Source organism: Hyaena hyaena, unplaced genomic scaffold, assembly GCF_003009895.1.
Source record: "Hyaena hyaena isolate Hyena2069 unplaced genomic scaffold, ASM300989v1 scaffold_212, whole genome shotgun sequence".
NCBI lineage: Eukaryota > Metazoa > Chordata > Mammalia > Carnivora > Hyaenidae > Hyaena > Hyaena hyaena.
This window is the reverse complement of record NW_024080845.1, coordinates 981,859-1,001,383: the sequence shown is the minus strand read 5'-3', so window position 1 is coordinate 1,001,383 and position 19,525 is coordinate 981,859. Positions and strand designations below refer to the sequence as shown.

The following is a 19,525-nucleotide window of genomic DNA, read 5'->3' as shown; positions in this document are numbered from 1 at the left end:
CAGTTTACCTATTGTTATATCAGCTTTCAAAATAGTTGCAGCTAAAACAAAGGATAAAATTCTCATTCAATTCTCAAGTCAGGTCACTGGTGAGGGAAGTGGGAAGAAAGAATTATTAAAACCAAGTAACAATGCCGATAAACTTAACTGATGCTTATATGAAAACTGCCTCCACACAACTGGCAATTATGAACATCCATTTAAAATGGCAAGACTAGCACTATCACATAAGTTTTATGTTTCAAAATGTATTTCTACTGAAATTCTAATATACATTCTATCACTTAACACCTGCCTCTGACTTGGACATTCACATGCATTATTTTCCTCTTCACTGTATTTGTAACTTCCTTCATTTTTCATTTAAATATTAAATTCTATATTTCTGGCAATATCAGAAATGGTATTTAAGTGAATTTATTCCAGGGGCTCCTGGCTCAGTCAGTAAAGTGTCCAACTCTTGCTCTCGGCTCAAGTCATGATCCGACAGTTGGTGAGATCGAGCCCCATCTTGGGCTCTGCACTGACAACATGGAGCCTGCTTGGGATTCTCTCTCTGCCCCCGCCCCCCAAAATAAATAAACTTAAAATAAATAAATAAATAGATTTATTCCAGAATTTAAAATGACTGACAAAAGAAACACACCTTAAAATGATGCATACTGGGGCGCCTGGGTGGCTGAGTCAGTTGAGCGTCTGACTTCAGCTCAGGTCATAATCTCACGGTTCGTGGGTTCAAGCCCCACGTCAGGCTCTGTGCTGACAGCTAGCTCAGAGCCTGTAGCCTGTCTTCGGATTCTGTGTCTCGCTCTGTCTCTGACCCTCCCCTGTTCACGCTGTCTCTCCCTCTCTCTCAAAAATAAATAAAACATTAAAAAAAAAATTTTTTTAATGATGCATACAAGCACAATCTTTTCATGTGCCAAGAAAAAAGCAATCTTGAAAATAAGAACTCATACCCTGGAACCTTTAAATTTTCTCTCCTCACTACAGCTATGGATCCAATCTTCACCACTGCCCAATCACCTTATTATGAAGTCAGTATATTAAAGCAGATGAGTGTTTTATAACCCACTGTAAAACATATCAGTTTAGTTAATAGAGTTACCTGGGGAGATTATGGGACAGTTTGGCCTTTTCCAAAGTTGCAAATCCAAGACCCTTACTTCCAAGGTCTGTGCCTTGGTTCCCTCAATGTTTCTGTGCTACTGCTCCAGCAACCTTTGTACCTCCATAGCCTTCCTGAAATGCAACCTGATTCAGACTCACCTCTACCATTTAACCTAACGATCTGATCAATCCAGTAGTAGAACTCCTTTTTTTTTTTTTAATGTTTTATTTATTTTTGAGAGAGAGAGAGAGTGACAGCATGCGCAGGGGAGGGTCAGAGAGAGAGGGAGACACAGAATCCGAAGACAGGCTCCAGGCTCTGAGCTAGCTGTCCGCACAGAGCCCGATGCGGGGCTCGAACCCACGAACCGTGAGATCATGACCTGAGTTGAAGTCGGACACTTAACCGACTGGCCACCCAGGTGCCCCCAGTAGTAGAACTCCTTAACATACAACTGTCTCCTGACTCTCTCTCTGGGCTTATGCCTTTTTATGTAGACCTTTTTGTACCAGGACATCTGTTATTTTCTACCTTAAATCTTCAGAGTCTAGTTCAAGTCCCCCTTTCTAGACAAACAAGCCTTCCCTACCTTAATCATATAGATCTCTTAATTTCATTTAGAACTTTATTCTTCCCTAATTTGTTTATGGGAGTTAGTTAGCTTCCCAATTAAACTATACGTTCATTATGTCCCATGCTGCCTAATGCAGAATATGCATTCTTTCACATGTTCCCTGACTAGATTCTCATATTATTCACTGAGCTCCTTTCATTTCAAATCTTCAAGTAAAGCAAACCAAGTATGCTACTGATTTTTATTGCTATTACCAGGGAAATTCTACAAACTTAGTAGTATTGGATAATGAATATTAATTGTAAGACTATTTGAACTATTTTTACACACAACAATTCTGACACCAAATGCATGGCGTCTTCTAACATCACTCTCCAACTCTCTAATACAAGCCGGATGTCCTACAATTCCACTCTACACTATCTACCTGGAATTAATGTTAGGTCTCACAAGTTAAGGACTCAGTCCTACAAGACTGCACCCACTTGACATACCAGTCAAAAGTCCCAAGTTGTTACTGATACTTCCAACCAACCAGCTATAAATTCAGAGGATTCTTAATTCACTCCTTGGTTTTGATAATTCATTATAATTACTCACAGAACTCAGGAAAGTGCTTTCCTTACTATTACCATTTTTTATAGAGGATACAACTCAGGAACAGCCAAATTAAAGAGATGGGCAAGGTATGGGGGAAGGGGCTTCTATGCCCTCGCTCTCCTGGTGAGCCACCCTCCCAGCACATTGCAGTGTTTACCAAAACTAAAGGAGCTACATTGCTTCCACTCTTGCCAGCAGTGCTCAACTACTCCAAAGATTTGATAGCTCTATTCTCCCCTTCCCAACTGCATTAGGTGAAAACACCATTCTTTGTCAGGCTTTTCTGCTTTAAACACATACCGTTCCCTTGGGCTGGAATGCCCTCCATTTTTTTTTTTTAAGATTTTTATTTTTAAGTAATCTCTATACCCAATGTAGGGCTCAAACTTAACAACCCCCAATAAAGAGCTCCATGCTCCACCAACTGAGCCAGCCAGGTGCCCTCAAAATGCCCTGCTCTTTCTTTTATCCAGCTAGCAAAACCCTACTCACTCTTCAAACAGTAATGTTTTAAAAAACACCTTTCTCTATGAAGTCCTCTTCCTTCCTTCCACATTTTCTGCCCTCTGGTTTTGGGGAAAGGAACCATCACTCCCTTAGCTACTTGGAAACAATGACTAACAAATACTTTTATTGTTGGACTTATTTGTATTATATTTTTCAGTACTACTTACTGGGTACTATACCACAATGCAAGCATTAAACACTCAGATACTTGTTAAAAAAACAAGAATGCATAATGGTCCCAATTTAAGTTCAACTATAATTTGAGTGAACAATTTCTTCTAGTCAAGATAACATCATTCGTTCTAATAATCTTTTATCACCCTCTATGTGCCTGCATACCCAAAAGATTCCTGGTGACACCCCCATGTCTACTGCAGCATTATTTACAATAGCCAAGATATGGAAGCAACCTAAGTGTCCACTTGACAGATGAATAAAGATGTAGTGCATACACACACACACACACACACACACACACAGTGGAATGTTACTTAGACATGAGAAAAAACCCATGAGATTTTGCCATCTGTGACAACATGGACAGACCAAGAGGGTATTTTGCTAAGTGAAATAAGCCACATAGAGAAAGACAGTCTATGATTACATTTACATGTGGAACCAAAAGACCAAAATATATGAATAGACAAACAAAAAGTAAAAACTGACCCATAAATACAGAGAACAAACTGATAGTTGCCAGAGGAGAGGAATGTGGAGGGATGGGTAAAATGGATGACGAGGAGTGGGAGATACAGGCTTCCAGTTATGGAATGAATAGTCACGCAGATAAAAGGTAGAGCATAGGGAATATGGTATCGTAACAGCATTGTACGGCAACAGACAGTAATAGCTACACTTGTGTTCAACATAGCATAATGTATAGAGCAGTACAATCACTATGCTGTACACCTGAAACTAATGTAACGCTGTATGTCAACTATTCTTCAATTAAAAAAAAAAAAGGATTCACTGGTGAATAAAAATATTAGCTTATACTTTCCCAGGTTCAGATCAGGGCTTTTAAACTGTATCCTTCCACCATTTCCCAACTCCTAAATTAAGACCTTGGCACTACAGTTTCTCAGTAATATCAAAATTGTGCATGTTAATAAACATTTCAATACAGGAAACACTTTCCATCCACTAAACATTTTAGAACAAATGTCTAACCAATAAGATACACTAAGGAAGTAGTGACAAATATTAAGCTACATGGTACTTCAAAAGCGGCTCTGCTAATCCCACCCACATCTGAACAGTCATTCTGCACCTTCTACTTCCTACACCCTAATCTGTTTGCACTAAGCTATTACTCCATTTTTCTTTTTAGAAGAGCTGATTTGAGATATAATTCACATGCCACACAATTCCTTGATTTAAAGCATACATTTCAGAGTGGTGCAACCATCACCGCAATCAATTTTATAACATTTTCATCATCTCAAAAAGAAATCCATACCATTTAGCAGTCACTCTCTGTATTAGTCAGCATTCTTAAGAGAAACAGAACTGATAAATAGGATGTGCGTTATGTATACAGAGAGATTTATTTTGAGGAATTGGCTCACGTGACTGTGTAGACTGTCGGGCCTGAAACATGCAGGGCAGGCCAGCAGCCTAGAGACACAGGGAAGAGTTGCTGAGTATGACCGTTCTATGAAGGCAGAATTCCTTCCTTCGGAAGAACCTCAGTTTTTTCTCTTAAGGGCTTCAACTAACTGAATGAGGCCAAGCCTCTTTCTGAAGGGTAATCTGCTTTACTCAACGTCTACTGATTTAAAGGCTAATCACATTTTAAAAGTACCTTCACAGAAACATCTAGACTGGTATTTGACTAAAAACTGGATACTGTGGCCTAGCCAAGTTGACATATAAAATTAACCATCACACCCCGTTATTCCCAAACGCTGGCAACCACTAATCTACTTTCTCTCTATGGAATTGCCTATTCTACACATTTCATACAAACAGAATGATACAACATGTGGCCTTTTGGGGCCAGCTTCTTTCACCTGGCATAGCGTTTTCAAGGCTCATCAATGCTGTAGTATGTAGCAGTACATAATTCCATTTTATTGCTGAACAGTATTCCATTATATGGTATACCACATTTTATTTATCCATTCATCAGTTGATGGTAAATTTGGGTTCTTCCCACTTTTTTTTTTATCACTATGAATAATGCTACTATGAAAATTCATACAAGTTCCTGTATGGACATATGCTTTCATTACTCTTGGTATATATATACCTAAGAGTAGAATTGCTAGATTATACGGCAACTCCATAACATTCCTTTTTACCATGCAAACTGCTGAAAAATTCAAAACTACAAATTTTGTTCATTCTACAAACATAACTACCATTGCTATACTGGTAACATACAGCATGATCTTATTTTCCAGCCCTAAATTTCTGAAATAGAAGGAACCTTATAACTAGCATCTAATAATATAGTTAATATTTCAATAAACAAAAAACCAAGAGTCATTTTTTCTGTAACAGATTTACTTATAGGGGGGTCACACATACATATATACACACACATTCTATTTAAAACACAACCTCCTGGGGCGCCTGGTGGCTCAGTCAGTTGGGCATCTGACCTCGGCTCAAGTCATGATCTCACAGTTCACAGGTTCAAGCCCTGCTTCAGGCTCTGGGCTGATAGCTTAGAGCATGGAGCTGGCTTCAGATTCTCTCCCTCCCTCTCCCTCCGCCCCTTCCCCACTCATGCTCTCTCTCTCTCAAAAATAAATACACATTAAAAATTTTTTTAATAAAACACAACTTCTAAACATACTAAACTTAGAAATTATCTGATGAAAGAAAAAAGTATATTTTTTATTATAGTATCTGAACAGTGATACTCCAGTATCCTTACATTTAAAGAGCTGTTTTTATTCAATCTGTAAAATGTTAAGTGATCAATAAATACTGTTTGAGAAGCTAATCTTCAATTAAAACTCTAGACTGATTGGGGTGCCTGGGTGCCTCAGTCGGTTAAGCGTCCGACTTCAGCTCAGGTCATGACCTCACAGTTCATGGGTTCAAGCCCTGCATCGAGCTCTCTGCTGCCAGCTCAGAGCCTGGAGCCTGGAGCCTGTACAGATTCTGTGTCTCCCTCTCTCTGCCCCTCTCCGGCTTATACTCTCTCTCTCTCTCAAAAAATAAATAAACATTAAAATTTTTTTTCAAAAACCTCTAAACTGATTTACTGTATAAAATATCTAAGAGCTATTTGACAATACAGTTTTTATTTAACGTGTTTTTTTCTTCTGATCATATTTTTCACTAACAGGCTGATGATGACATTAATGATTAAGAATGTTGAGGTAGCAAGAGTGGTCGAAGGTGTGCATTCTGCAATGAGATGACTGGAGTCTGAATCCTGACTCCACTACTTTGTTACCCTGAACAAATTCCTTCACCTCTCTGAACCTCAGTTTTCTCATCTGTAAACAGGATAATACTACTACCTACTTCAAAAGTTTGTTGTGAGGATTAAATGAGATAATGCACATTAACTCTTAGCACACCACCTGGTAAATAATAAATGATAGCTATTAATTTTACAGTACTCTAGATGCTGGTCAGAACTCAGAGCACATTACCATATTTCAGATAAGGCCTGCCACAACTTACTTAGTATCATCAGCTAAAAAGTACATTTTAAAAAAATTTTTTGAGAGAGTGCACATGCACATGAATAGAAGAGAGACAGAGAGGGAGAGAGAGAATCCCAAGCAGGCTCCATAAGCCTGACACATGGCTAGATCCCACAAACCATGAGATCATGATCTGAGCCAAAATCAAGAGTCAGAGGCTTAACTGAGTGAGCCATCTAGGTGCCCCAAAAGAATATTTTAAATTATGATCCAATCACTTATGAAAAAAGTAACAGAAAACCATGTTTCTTTACCTACATACCCAAGTAGGTAAATGCAAAGAAAAAGTTTTGAAAATTATGTACCAAACTAATATTAACAGTTACTTCTGGAGTAGGGGAAGAGAATGGGAGGTACCTATGTTCAGGAAGACATATTCTCTATATAGTTTCCTATTGTTTGAATTTTTGAGAATTTATTCCTGATATTTGCATAAGTAATAAATAAGAAGTAACAGCGTTAAAGTCCATATTGGAAATTCATTCTGCTTGGCTCGGCCAGAACAAGTCAGCAGTTATAAACATAGACAAACCTATAAGCCTAAAAGAATTGACAAAACTTAATACAAATAAATAAGAAAACAAAGTTTCTTATATCTTTAAATTAAAATCTAACCCAAATTATATATTTGACAAAGAATACAATACTAATCACCAAAAACTTCCATGTTTTCAAGTGCCTATATAAACTTTTTAACTTTTTTCTTTATACTCATTAGGAATTCTCCTTAAAGGATAAAAGATTTACATGGGAGGCAAGTTTTTCCAAGGTTGTTTCAGTCATTTGCATAAATACCAAATCCAAATCAGCTGCCAGAATGCAAACCTAAGAAAAAAATATATTCATTGCTGGAAGTATTAGAGGTATGTTTAAAAAATGCTAGCTGACTCAGAGAAATAATTAACTCAGGTTCACAGTCTTTGAAAGTCTGTCATATGATAAGCATTTCAGTTATGCTCCCAGAAAATAATAACTTAGCCTATCTTTCAAAAGAGCAAAAGATAAATTTTCATTATAACAGTTCTGTCCATAATAAGATAGTTTAAAATAAATGTCTAGCAGTTGGCTTTCATTTCGGGGGGCCGGGGGGAGGTGATGGAGTGGAATGTAGATTCTGGTCCCAACTCCCATAGTTACTAATAGATGACCTTGTACCAACAACCTCTAAACATCCAACTCCTTTAGGATAAAATGCACCCAGCCTATTGCTGCTCTACCTACCTCCTAAGAGTGTTACACAGATCAAGTGAAATAAGAAAGTACTCTGACTATAAAATCTTTAAAAGTAGTATTTTGCATGAGAATGGATATGTATGTAATACATATAAAATTAATGCCACCAAACACAGGATTATCTATGGTCCCAAAACGGTTAGCAAAGTGTCTTGCACACTGCAAATTCTCAATAAGTAATGATTTGTACAAAGACTACCTATTGGTAATTGAGTCCATGATCTCAAATTAAGAACTAATTCAAAGGACCTTCTGGCCTTTGACCCCCCTCAGGGTTTGTAGAAGTACAGACTGCTCCATTGTTCGTACATCGCTCATTCAAACATTTATGTAGTGCCTATCCCCTTGTTCTCAAGAGCTCACATCTGGCAGGGCAATAGCACATTTGCATTATAGTTATTTTGTTGTCTGTGTCCCATAATGAAATTATATACAAAGTTCTATGGGAGTATAAAGGAAGCAGCAATTAATTCTTTAGTCAGTGGGAGTTAGGGAAGGTTTCTCACTGGAACTGGGCCTCAAGGGATGAAGGGGAAAGGTCATTCTGGAAGACAAAATAGCAAAAAAGGCACTTGTTCTAGGAACAGTGAGCACTGTCACACAGCTACTGCACAGAGTATGGGGCAGAGGGGAAAAAAGAATAAGAGAAGTTGGAGCTGGAAAAAGGAGAAATGAGAGATTCTGAATGGGTGCTTACATCACGTTAAAAATTAGGGGCGCCTGGGTGGCTCAGTCGGTTGAGCGTCCGACTTCAGCTCAGGTCATGATCTCACGGTTCATGGGTTCGAGCCCCATGTCGGGCTCTGTGCTGACAGCTCAGAGCCTGGAGCCTGTTTCGGATTCTGTTTCTCCCTCTCTCTCTGACCCTCCCCTGCTCATGCTGTCTCTCTCTCAGAAACAAATAAAACATTAAAAAAAAATTAATGGGGCAACAATTAAGATCTTTGAGATTTGTAAACTGTTCATTCACTTGTAGTGGCAGCGAAAGGAGCGCCAGCAGAGAGTCCTTAGAACATTTCTGCAGCTAACAAATGCCATCATTTTTCTGGATTCAAGTAACTGACATACATTAAGAACCAATCTCACAACCTTTTCACTTAAGTCTAAATGACAGACACTCTCCTCCCTATTTACCAAAGAGAATAGATACTAAGCTCTAACATAAATACCACTTGAAAAAACCAAATAGGAGACTGAGAAGGTAGGCAAAGCATAGATTAAACCTAACAAGTAAAGTCAAATACCTAAACAGGAAAAAAAAAAAAAGTTTCAAGTATCTATACCATCCATATTTTTAACAGCTTGAATAGATAAAATGTTTCATGTTTCATTAATTTTCCACTATTGTGAACAGTGTGAAAGGAATCTGTGTTCGGATATACAACTTGGCCTTCTAAACATGTTTACATCAATGTTTCTTAAACATAATATTGGTCAATTATAATGCTTTCTCACAAAAACCAGCACCTCTTAATGAGGTTTTTTACTTCTATCAACAAAAAAGTCTGGTAAAACAATATACAAACAAATAAAATCAACGATCTCCTAAAAGCTGAGGCCAGGATCTTTGCTGTCAGGTTAGATATGGGGAAGAAGAAGAAAGGCATTATCTTGGCTATCAAATTCTGGGGATTCTTCCCTTGCAATGACTTCTTTGCAATGTCCTTTGAATGTGACATATCATACCTGCTTTTATGCCTTTACATCATCAAGTCTCACCCAGAACTCCTTCTCCTGTTATTTACATCTGCCTTACTTTAAGTCCTAAGGTCTACCTCAAATTGTATCCCATCCATGAATCATCCCTAAAAATCTCCAGAATTTACAGAACCTCTCTTTTTGCTCAAGTCCTAATAGGCAAGATAATTTGTCTTTTCTCACTTTCTGGCATTTAATAATTTCTATTCCTACTGTGAGCCTGGTCTATGTCCTTACAAAATTACATCATATCTAAACTGTTATAAAGCCTTGGAGTAGCAGAGTAGTTAAGAGCTTGGGTTCTAGACTCTAGAGTTAAAGAGTCCAAATACCTACATTCGAATCCTGGCTCTACCACTTAATAGCTATGTGAATTTAGGTAAATTAATCTAATCTAATCTCTTTGTGCCTTAATTTCCTCATAAGTTAATATGGGAAAAATAAGCACCTATCTTAAATAGTTATTTAAGGATTAATTGTTAACATGTAAAGCAGTTAAAACAGGGCACGGTACACAGTTACTGCACAAAGAGTGTTAATTAAGCAGTTACCCATTTGTCCTCGCTCCAGGCCTTCCTACAGTGTGTTGTTGTATCACTTTTAAATGGTGGTTCTGTTACATCAGTGCACAGAACTTTCCCTGGTCTTCCACAGTGCGTGGATCCATGCCCTTGGTAATTAAGGCACTCTACAACTATCTACTCAGCTTCAGTTACTCAGCATCTACTTTATACAAAATAATAAGAGACAGATAAAATATAAGGCAGACACACCTTCTCTTTCAGGGTCTGACAACTAATTATAAAAAAGGAATACAAGGGGCGCCTGGGTGGCTTAGTCGGTTAAGCGTCCGACTTTCGCTTGGGTCATGATCTCGCCGTTCGTGGGTTCGAGCCCCGCGTCGGGCTCTGTGCTGACTGCCAGCTCAGAGCCTGGAGCCTGTTTCAGTCTGTGACTCCCTCTCTCTCTCTGACCCTCCCCTACTCACGCTGTCTCTCTCTCTCTCTCTCCTAGAAATAAAATATTAAAAAAAAAAAGAATACAAACATAAGATGTCACACAGAATGGATGTTCACCCATAGTTACTCTCCAAAAACACTTTCCAATCCAACAAAATTGATTTCATCAGTGATTGGAAGATGTCAAACTCATTCAAAACTACCTGCTTTCATGTGTTTTATTCTACCCTCAACTGCTCAAAACACACAAAATCCACACAAAAAGGATACCTTTTCTTAGTGTGTACCTATCCGCCTCTATTTTAAAGTCAAATTCAAACACCATCACTCTTGCATTTAAATTTATTTAATACCATCTTGTCTCAATCGACTGTTCTCAAAGTGTATAGTCATCCTCTCTATCCAAAATATAGGTTCCTAGGGGCCCCAGGGTGGCTCAGTCAGTTAAGCATCAACTTCAGCTCAGGTCATGATCTCATGGTTCGTGGGTTTGAGCCCTGCGTCGGGCTCTGTGCTGATGGCTAGCTCAGAGCCTAGAGCCTGTCTTCGGATTCTGTGTCTCCCTCTGTCTCTGACCCTCCCCTGCTCACACTGTCTCTCTCTCTCAAAATTAAATAAAACATTAAAAAAAATTTTTTTTTAATATATAGGTTCCTAGAAAGAAGGAGTAACAATCTCTTACTAGTTGTTTTCTTTCCTCTCATCACTGTGCTTCCACTAAAACAGATCATGATAGAACAGGTGCTCAAAAATATGCTCTGAATTTAAGTAAAAAAGTGAAACTGGAAGTAGAATACTCCTCCTCCTACTACTTATTACTAATTACTAAGTAAAGTACAGTAAGAGTGGACATAGACCACTATATCAACCACTAGACTATCACTTTCCACAAAGCCTCAAATCCAGTGGGACCATCCAAATCCGGAGGCAGTCCACTCACTATCCCTTCTATATAACCACCATATGGAGAGATTTGCTTCTTCAGTGGTACCTGGGAACAATAGAAGGATTTAAAACTATTCTATTATCAGCCATCTCTTTTCAAGAGCTTGACCTCCAAAAAGAAGTGAAGGATGATACTCAGGGCCAGCATCCAAACAGGGCAAAAACCAACTGCTACACCCTTAAGTAGATGATTTGGGAAAACTTATTAAATTCCGCTTTGTCACAAACCTGTTGCCCTCCAACAAGCAGGTTTTAAGTGCCATAATACATTCTACACACTAAGTATTAAAAAGTATCACCCAGGGGCACCTGGGTGGCTCAGTCGGTTAAGTGACCAACATTTAATTTCAGCTCAGGTCACAAACTCACAGTTCAGGGATCGAGCCCCACATCAGGCTCACACACTCTCTCAAAATACATAAATAAAAAAACATTTTTTTAAAAAGAGCATCGGGGCGCCTGGGTGGCTTAGTCGGTTAAGCGTCCGACTTTCGCTTAGGTCATGATCTCGCGGTTCGTGGGTTCGAGCCCCGCGTCGGGCTCTGTGCTGACTGTCAGCTCAGAGCCTGGAGCCTGTTTCAGAGTCTGTGACTCCTTCTCTCTCTGACCCTCTCCTGCTCACGCTGTCTCTCTCTCTCTCTCTCCCCTAGAAATAAATAAAACATTAAAAAAAAATTAAAATAAAATAAAATAAAATAAAATAAAATGTAAGGAAGTAGGACTTGTCCATAGCTTTTCCATAAATACCTCCCCTAAATTCTTTCAGTTCAGCTTTTATAAATGCTAATTTTAACTCACACCTCCGAATTATTTCTTTTCCCATTTTCCTACACTGACCCCAAAGGCTTTAGGATATCCTCATCAGTCAAGTTGGGCAAAGAATAAACAAGACAAAGANTGACTGCCAGCTCAGAGCCTGGAGCCTGTTTCAGTCTGTGACTCCCTCTCTCTCTGACCCTCCCCTGCTCACGCTGTCTCTCTCTCTCTCCTAGAAATAAATAAAACATTAAAAAAAAAAAAAAAAGAAAGGTTCAAGTGTTTATTACTTCTTCCAGCTCTTTATTTTTGAGAGAGAGAGAGAGAGAGAGAGCACAGGGAGGGGCAGAAAGAGAGGGAGAGAGACAGAATCCCAACCAGGCCCTGCACTCTCGGCACAAAGCCCAAAGTGGGGCTCAAACCCAGGAACCATGAGATCACGAACTGAGCCAAAATCAAGAGTGAGACGCTTAACTGACCAAGCCACTCAGGCGCCCCATTACCTCCTCCAGCTTTTATTGGGTCTCTCTTAATGGCCAGTGCCGAAAACAAAAATCACAAGTTAGAAGTCAACCAAAGGGCATATTACTCCAGTTTTCCACCTCCCAAGGAAAGTGCCAATTTGAACAAAGTTCCCAACTTCATAGGTTTTTAAAAATTATTTCTACATATGCCATCACATGAAAGAAAAGCAATTCTCATTACCTTCCTAAGACTCCACAGCAATATACCAAGTTGCAAAGAGCTGCCTAAATGGTTCCTTCTTTCCCTACCTTAAATGCCCTCCTCCCTAAGTATTGATGCCTTAAGAAGGGCCAGAAACAGAGTGCTAACTAATTTATATGATTATCTCAATCCTCAAAACAGTAGGTACCATTATTATCCCCAGAAGAGAAAACTAAAGTTTCAAAACATTTGAAAAATAAAAGCTTGGGGGTGCCTGGGAGACTCAGTTGGTTAAGCCATCTGACTCAATTCTGGCCCAGGTCATGATCTCACGGTTTGTGAGTTCAAGCCCCACATCAGTCTCTATGCTGACAGCATGAAGTATGCTTAAGATTCTCTCTCTCTTGGGGCACCTGGGTGGCTTAGTCGGTTAAGCGTCCGACTTAGGTCACGATCTCGCAGTTCGTGGGTTCGAGCCCCGCGTCGGGCTCTGTGCTGACTGCCAGCTCAGAGCCTGGAGCCTGTTTCAATCTGTGACTCCCTCTCTCTCTGACCCTCCCCTGCTCACGCTGTCTCTCTCTCTCTCTCTCTCCCTCTCTCTCTCCTAGAAATGAATTTAAAAAAAAACAAAAAACATTAAAAAAAAAAAAGATTCTCTCTCTCTTCCCCTTCCCAGCTCATGTTCTCTCTCTCTCTCTCAAAATGAAATGAAATTAAATTAAAAGAAAAACTTCTGAGGTGAGCTTACAGGAGGGGATTCTGGTAATGTACAAAGAAATTTGCTGGGAATATATATTAGGCTCAATGACTTTTGCTAGGAGAAATCCTCAAACAGAATATTTCACACAGAAAGCATAACTAATATTTGGCCAAACTGTGTGTTTTCTTTGACACTGTGTATTTCAGGATACCTGGCACATAATAGGTGCCAATGAAAACATGTCTGTTCAAACCTAAATTTTAAATAATTCATAAAACAATTTGATTACATGGCAAAATCTGACAGGTTATTTGTTTTAACTAGATTAGTCTGTACAACAATCAATAATTATATTTACACCTAAAGTAATAACCTCATATCCTGAAGTGTTTTTAGCTAAAGCAGAAAAAAAGTGAAAATGGTGGAAATAGCTGTGTATCTTTTAAAGTTTTTCTCATTACAAAATTCCACTCAAAATTTTAACATGTCATCTCAATTTATACAATACTATTGATTTATTCTTAGCCATCTTAAAATAACCTATCGTGAGAGTTTTAGCATAGCCATGAAAAGCACTGTTCATTTAACCAATATTTTTCAAATAAGTAAAAGAAAAAATCTGAGCCACCTTTGAGTAGTGTATCAAAGAAGGTGCATCTGCAGATTATGTACTGTAAGGAAACCTGTTATCTGATTAAGTTGGACCTTAGCTGAGACAAAATGGTAAAGCTGATTAAGTTAGGGCACTAGCAGTTAACTGATGTTTGAATTTGATAGCTGGTAGGATGAGTTCTGTGAACACTCACTTTAAATGATTATGGGTAATCTACAAGTCTTTTAGGCATCTACACTTAAGTTTCCAGGGAGAAAAAAAGGTCTGTTCCATAGGTAAATGAACATCTGGTGTTATACAGAAAAATTAACATATTTTTCAGTTCTCATCCTACACACAGAGTAGGGCATAGGTATTATGCAAGCACAATCTTTTCCTCCTTTCTTTTAAAAATGATTTATATAATAATTCTTTAATTCAGTAGCAACAGAAATATTTTTTTTTTTTTGAGTCTCAGGCTTCTTTCATTTCAAAACACTACTCTTGAAGACTTAAATTCTTCTTTTAAAAAGACTTAATCATTTAACTCAGAAAGAGAGCAAAAGGTCAGGAGGTGAAACCCAAGGTATTCCTATTAGTCTTACATAACTTACTCTAAATTGGAACTGATTCAATAGCTCAACTAAAACCTGAGGTATAAGCACAAAAATGAGCTTAGTATACTCTCCACACATAAAAGAGTTTTAAAAATTGAAAGGCCCTTACTTTTTTTTCTTGTATTCTTAAGCTATAAGCACCCACTACAGAATTAGGGTGCCGACGTAAAAATACAAAAGAGTCACACTTAAAGAGCATTAAATTCATCCCATCACCTCGAAGTAATGCAATTGACAGAATTCGATATAATTTCAGAAAATAAATTAATTTCTTAACGCTTATTTTTAAGTATCACCTCTGTAAGTGTGCGTTAAGTATTTTTTTAAGTTCTTGCAGGGAACATCAAAAAGTAATTTTCAAAAGCAATACATGTATATTTATCCATCTTGCAAACAAAACTGAAAATGTAAAGTTACAGTTATTAGTGCTTAATGAAATTGACTTTGAAAATTGCAAATTACTCCTTCAAGGTAAATATGTATCAAATCTTTCAAAAATGTAAATTTACATAAACAACTGTCCTTACTAGGAAGGCTCCGATCTGAACTCAATTAAAAGCTATGTTGTTAACTACATCTCACGCTGAGACAGCTGAGCCTCAGTGTAACACCGGCCACGGATTCCCTGCATTGCTTCAGAAACTGCTGCTGGCTTTATTAAAGCACTCAACTGCAAATCCACCTTTCTAAAAAGACTGGAAGCAAGAAGCCAAGTTTCACTATCTAGTTTTCCAAAATGAATTAGGGTTTGGGATTTCACTGGGAATGACCACATTATCAAGATGCCATCGCCCTCCCCAGGCATTTAATTACAGTACCTTCTCTGTTTCCATTCAACCACCTCAACTAAACTTCCAAAAGAATCAGACACACAAAAAGTTGCTTCCGTGGCCTTGCTGAGAGTCTCCTCTGGGTGCAAACCCTAGGATTCTGCGTGTATTAGGCAGAAAGGGCAAAGGGAAACAAAAGTAAAGATTGTTAGATTACGTGGTGACATTACCTTGCCCGTCTTGTGATCAAACCAGACGAGAGCATGGTTCCTTGACAGCACTTTGCAATCAAAGGTAGCATTATTCTGCGCTGGTCGACAGCGGGCCACGGAGCGGCCGATTTTAATAGGTTCGTCCAGGTAGACATGGCGCTCCTGAAACGGGTGCGAGTTCGGGCGGCAAGTGAAGATGGCCAAGGCTGACGGCATCGAGGACAGACTGGGGTGTCTCTCCTACCAAGGGACAAAGAGGGGTTCCACCGGATCCGGGCTGCCCTTCACAAGCCTTTACCCCCCCTATCCCCCCCAAAATTTTAAATTAAAACAAACTGCGCATTGTCTAAGCATAACCAGTGAACATCAACAACTCTTCACTTGAGGGGGAAGACAAGCCAGCGCAAGCCCCATCACCTCCTTTAAAACCCAGCAGCGCCCTGATCACCCAAAGTCCCCAACTGGCAGCTTTCAGTCCATCGTCTTCCCTGGGAAGAAAAGGCTCAAACATCGGACAGCTTCGGCCAAGAAAACTCCTGGAAGACAGTTGAGGGACTGGAGGTATCCAAGCAGATGAGTCACACCCCAATTCTTGTGTTTTGTTTGGGATCGCGGCCGCTTTTCCCCCTCGGTGGCGGAAATGTTGCAGCACTGCAGCATGAAGGAAGGGTCGGTTCCGTGCGGCCGGGAAGGTCCTTTCGGGCCGAAGGAAGGTGTAGCCGAGCACCCCTGGGCAGCCACCGCTCGTCTTCGAGGGCCCCGGGAGCGGAAGGGCAGAGGCGAGGGGGTCTAGACGGCAAGCGGGACAGTCTGCATTGCTCTTGCTGCGCGGAGGCCGCCCGGGAGGTGGCACGGGGTCCCTGGCACGAGCCGAGGCGGCGGCGGCGGGGGTCCTCGGCGCGAGGAGCGGGGACAGGCAGAGGCGCGGGCAGCGGCCGAGTGTGGGGACTCCCGGGCACCTGGCGGGCGTCCCCGCGCCCGGGGCGGGGATCCGGCTGGGCAGGCCGGTGCGGACCGAGCGAGGCGCAACCCCGGGGAGGCTTGGGGGGTCTCGGCCCGCAGGAAGTTGGTCCCTGAACGCCTGGGCTCCTGGCTGCTGCTCAGCACCCGGGCAGCCTTCCTTCAGGGTCGCCCCCACGAGGGTCGCATCTCAGGGACGGCAGCCGCAGCTCCCAGCGGACGAGGTGGGGGAGGGAGGCTGGCCCGGAGATTGGGGGAGAGGCCTGGAGGCCCCGGGCTGGGTCCGCCGCAGCCTCCACCACTCGCGGCCGGTGGAACACGCTCAGGCTGGGCCCGACAAGGCAGGAAACTTTCCGACCTGGTGGGGAAAACATCAAAACAAACGGCCGTCAGGCGCCGGTGCCCGCCCGCCTCAGCCCGCACCCCCTTCAACCCGCCCCCTGCCAGTCCCCACGACTGGCCAAGACCTCGGCCGACCTCTCCGCGGGCGAGCTGCAGGGATTTAGAGCCCGAACGCCACGACGGGTCCAGCCTCCCTCGCCGCCGCCGCCGCCTCAGCTTACCTTGCCAGCGCCGGCCGCCATAGTGACTCTGACTGAAACCTACCCGGTGCACCGCCACGGGAACGCGCACCCTTCAAGGGCCCTCCTACCCCCTCTCCCGCGCCGTAGTCCAGGTCGTCACGTGTTCGACGCCGTGGAAGCCATGACAGTCAAGGGCAGAGAAGAGGGCAAGCTAATTTTTAAAGAGCCTCCAGACGCCATGTTAGTTAAGGGCTGGAAGCTTCAAACCGTGGGACAACCGCTACAACCATTTTCGTTAAGGGCAAGAGAAAATTTGACCTGTTGAAGGCTTTCCGAACAAAAGGTGACAACTTCCTACGTTACCATCTTGGTAAGAAGACCAGATTTTACTAAATTTTACTTACTGTACTCCTCGCTGAAGATACCGATAAGCGAAGAGAACAGACTCATCTGAAGGAGATGTTCGTTTGCAGTCATCTTAGCTGTGGGCAACAGTCCCCTACGGCCGCCTTAGGTGTGGCCAACCAGATTCCCACAAGTCTCAGGATTTGTGCATCTAAAATGAGATCCCTCCTCCCCCTGCTAAAGTCTTCTGTGAATCCTGCCCAGAGAAAAACTCTTTCTTAGTCTCCGCATTCCATTTCGAATGACCCTTCTTCTCTTGGGACCTATCACGTCCCCCAGGGCTCCAGTGCAGATACTATCCCGGAAAGAGTGTGACTTCAGAAAGTTTAAAATCACTGTGCTTCCAGAGAAAGGTCAAACAATTACCAATATGACAAAAAGGGGGTATAGTCCCCACTCATAATATGGTGGATGAGGAGTCATTGGTCTGTAGAAGGAAAGAATACAAAATCTAAACGGAAATTTCAAGAAAAGATGGTGGGAAGGAGTTTTATTCATTTAGAACCAATGGTGGCTTCATTCTTCAAATTCCTTTGACAACAGGCTCTACCACTGTGTGACCTTGAGTTTAAAACTTTTCTAAACCCTTTCAAGCCTCCTTTTCTCATCTATAACTTGGAGATAATACATAACTCACCTGTTATTGTGAGAATTCATTTCAATCCTTACATATAGGGTCTGGGCCCTGTCCTACCTGTCTTAAATTCTGTGCCGGGCCCTGGAGACACAGGTGAACAAAACCTCAATCCCTGCCCTCTGAAAGCACACCTGGATATTGTGGGATAGGAAGGGGGACGGGGAGGGGACAAACACAGATAATTTCACTTTGAGGTAATGAGAGCTAAGGTGGAAGCAAGCACTAAGTGAGAAAGGTGTCAGGGACTGCTTCTGGGGGAGGTAACTGAACTGAAGGAAGGAAGGTAGGAAAACCACAATAAATACAGTATTTGTTGAATGGCTTCTTAAATTTCCAGCAAGAGAGAATAGCAAGAAAGGAACAAAGCTGTTTGAAACAGTGGACCAATGTGCCTGGCGCATAATAGTGAATAAGTATTTATGCATGAATGAAAATTACATACTGTTACTCATTATTACAGGATGAAGAAGGAGTGGCACAAAATGAGTCTGGAGAGAAGAATATGCATTAGATTATAAAGACATTGTGTATTTGTGTACTTTTCTAGGACTCTTCACTAATTCAGCAACTATGTATTGAACTACTTCTGTGTTCCAGGTACTTTATTCTGGGCAAAAACAAAGGTATGTTGAAAAGTTTTAACATAAGAAGATAAAGAGTTTTCATTTCTGGTAACTTTTAGACTTATGTGGAATAAAGTAATACAAATCCCTCCACAAATATCTAATGAGTCTGGGGCATGGATTTATAAGTTATTTGTACGTGCTTTCATTAGTTCATCCTATAAGTATTTAATTGAATGCCTACTGGGAAATAGCTACTTTGAAAAGCCTTACAACAATGAAAAAAAACCCAACTCCGTCTAGCTGCTCATAATGCAGAAGGTGACATAGTAAGAGACTTGCTATTGTAAGTATATCAGGAGTAATGGGAGCATGGCAGAGTACTTTATTTTATTTTATTCTATTTTATTTAAAAAATTTTAGGGGTGCCTGGGTGGCTCTGTCAGAGATTGATCCTGAGAAAGATCTTGTAGCAAGAACCACATCAGAAATACAGAAGAGGGGCACCCGGGTGGCTCAGTCGGTTAAGTGTCCGACTTCGGCTCAGGTCATGATCTCACAGTTCATGGATTTGAGCCCCGCATCGGGGTCTGTGCTGACAGCTAGCTCAGAGCCTGGAGCCTGCGTCAGAGTCAGATTCTGTATCTCCCTCTCTCTCTCTGACCCTGCCCTGCTCATGCTGTCTCTCTCTGTCTCTCTCAGAAATAAATAAAACATTTAAAAAAAAATTTTAATAAAAAAATAAAATACATTTTTTCATTTCAGGGGAACCTGGGTGGCTCAGTCAGTTAAGTGTTCAACTCTTGGTTTCAGCTCAGGTCATGATCT

General features: G+C 41.0%; 1 protein-coding gene across 31 annotated transcripts in view; it reads right to left on the bottom strand.

The window, feature by feature from the left end:
- Positions 1 to 15,907, bottom strand: part of LOC120238610 (sarcolemma associated protein) — a 154,233-nt gene extending 138,326 nt beyond the window's left edge. For all 31 annotated transcript variants that reach the window (XM_039242409.1, XM_039242426.1, XM_039242416.1 and 28 more), the window contains exon 1: positions 15,627 to 15,907. In XM_039242409.1, coding sequence (XP_039098340.1) covers positions 15,627 to 15,824 — 198 coding nt within the window. In that variant the 5' untranslated portion in view covers positions 15,825 to 15,907. The remainder of the gene's footprint in view (positions 1 to 15,626) is intronic.
- Between the last annotated feature and the right edge of the window lie 3,618 nt (positions 15,908 to 19,525).